Source organism: Penaeus monodon, chromosome 37 (genome assembly GCF_015228065.2).
Source record: "Penaeus monodon isolate SGIC_2016 chromosome 37, NSTDA_Pmon_1, whole genome shotgun sequence".
In the NCBI taxonomy this organism is placed as follows: Eukaryota; Metazoa; Arthropoda; class Malacostraca; order Decapoda; family Penaeidae; genus Penaeus; species Penaeus monodon.
In genome coordinates this window covers 11,024,041-11,026,826 of record NC_051422.1, presented here as the reverse complement: position 1 = coordinate 11,026,826, position 2,786 = coordinate 11,024,041, and the positions used below count along the sequence as shown (strand labels likewise).

At 33.6% G+C, this 2,786-nt stretch overlaps 1 protein-coding gene across 1 annotated transcript; it reads right to left on the bottom strand.

Annotated features, from left to right (window-relative positions):
- Window positions 1-962: 962 nt before the first annotated feature.
- Window positions 963-1,282, bottom strand: LOC119596204 (the record flags this gene model as incomplete). The annotated part of the gene is given in 1 exon segment (XM_037945377.1): window positions 963-1,282. A coding segment is annotated over 1 exon segment (320 nt), but the record flags the coding sequence as incomplete, so codon positions are not given.
- Between the last annotated feature and the right edge of the window lie 1,504 nt (window positions 1,283-2,786).

Here is a 2,786-nt window from a genome sequence, read left to right as displayed (position 1 = left end):
TATTGTACATACATCAAAATTATTTCATATATCATTTATGTTTACTAAACATGACAGAATCTCACCAAAGCTTATGTGTAAGTTACCCATATCAAGAGCACTAATAAAAAAAAAAAAAAAAAAAAAAAATATATATATATATATATATATATATATATATTATATATATATATATATATATATATAAAATATATATACAAAATATCTTTATATGGCACTACTGTTATAATATATACATAGGCCTACTCAGAATTCTTGATATTCGAAATAAGCTATCATATATATGAAACTAGTGAATACATTCACTAGTTAACAAGCTTATGATTTTGTAAGGACATATATATATTATAGGTTTGTAAATGTAAAATAGTTTTCAAACCTGGGGCCATTGGACATTTACTGACATGTATACTAAGGATGCTTCTAATTGCAGAATTTGTCTTTAGTATGCTAATGGGACTACCAGCACTGCTGAAATTTACCATTGTAGTGTGATGTGACAATAGCTTGATTCCTTAATTCTGTGACACCTCTACTTTTTTAATATCTTGTATCTTCCATTTTAAGTTAATTTCCTTGCTTATAACTATGCTGTTCATAAAGCTAACCTGTATCCCAAAATATAAATATCAAACTGTATGTTTTAATCAGACCAATTTTCTAACCAGAGTTCTCATCATAACATGACACATTCACAGATGATTTTCTCCCCTTTTACCATTCATTAGATATATGAGACATTCAGCCAATACAATGCGACCCGTTTTCATCTAATATCAACAACAATAATTTGAAAGTACCAAACATGCTACGAAAACGATATTTCGACCTTGAACACACCTCGCCCACTGACAGCAAAGGTCATTTCTCCCCTGACCCAACCTCGAAAATTCCGTTCCTCTCCCCCCCTCCAAAAGAGCCAATTCATCCCCTCTGACAAGCGCAGAATTACACCAACCTGAGGGTTTCTCGTGAGCTTGAGGAGGACGTGGTCAGCCTCGATCAAGCAGCTGGTATTCACGGTTTCCAGCTGGAGGACGCACGAGCGGAGTTTCCTCGCTCCCCAAGAGGCCACGAAACGGGATCTCTCCAGCCTACTCCAGTCGCTCGATTTAAACACCAGCTCGATCTTTCGCCAGAAACTTGGGTGAAACAGGGCCGACCGCCATGCCTTGCACGTTGAGCAGGCACTTATTTTGTCCGACAATGGCAGGTATGAGAGAATTTCGATTAAAATCACGCTAGGGAGCAAGTTCCAGTGCCATTGTGTCTGTGTCGACATGTTTACTAACTAAGGCGACGTTGCCACTTCTCGCCCCGAGGAAAAGTCTTAATGTTTCTCGGCTTGTATTAAATCTTAGGAACTCCAGGTGTCATTGAATATAATCAGATACGAATTCCTAACGTTTTTCACTATTCTTTTTCATTTCTACGTATTATTATATCTTCCCTAGCGTTCATCTACATAGAATTTCATTTGACTTCGCCGTCCCAATGGTCGAGGCGCTGGACCTGTCACCGACTATGCTGTTGCGCAGTTGAAAATATTAGAAATCAATCAACTCGTCTCGTTTATCAGAGAGGGTATTGCGAAACCTTGATTACTATTAATTTCATATAGATGAAGCATGATTGCAGTATCCAACTGTAACTAAGAGTGGTAGCAAATCAGAGAAACAACGGCTAGAACAAAGACCAAAATACCAAGTCGATTTTTTCCGTTCACCGAATTACCAGCAAATCAGCAGATTTAATGGGGCATATCAACAGATTTAATGGGGCATATCAATTTTCATGCTGTACATAATATAGCAGGTAACAGAATAAGACTTAGATAAGAATAAGGTTAACCAAGATATTCTGGTCATGGTTACTATAAGTAAGAATTTCAGTCATTTCGAATAATACTTATTACTGCCTCCAGAAAACTAATGAATATGGTTAAAATATCTATTATAGTAATGTGCAATATACGTATATCTATAAATGCGCATATATGTGTGTGTGTGTGTGTGTGTGTGTGTTTTATATAGATAGATATAGATATAAATACACACACACACACACACGCGCACACACACACACACACACACACACACACACACACACACACACACACACACACACACACACACACACACACACACACACACACAAACACACACACACACACACACACACACACACACACACACACACACACACACACATATATATATATATATATATATATATATATATATATATATATATATATAATATATATAATATATATAATATATATATATATATGTATATATATGTATATATATGTATATATATATATTTATATATATATATATATATATTACGTGTGTGTGTTATATATATGTATATTTACACATATACACAGAAATATATATATATGTATATATTTATATATATATATATATATATATATATATATATATATATATATATATATATATATATATATGCGAGTGTGTGTGCGTGTATGTGTGCGAGTGTGTGTGTGCGTGTGTGTGCGTGCGTGTGTATGTGTGTGTGCGTGTGTGAGTGTGTGTGTGTGTGTGGTATGTATGTATAAGTCTGTGTGTATGGTATATAGATAAATATATATAAGTATACAGAAGAAATAATGTATATAACTATATATATATATATATATATATATATATATATATATATATATATATATATATATTACTATATGTATGTATATAAATGGTGTTTGTACATGAGCGTGTGCGTGTATAACCCAGGTTCATCTATATCGCATTACTGTA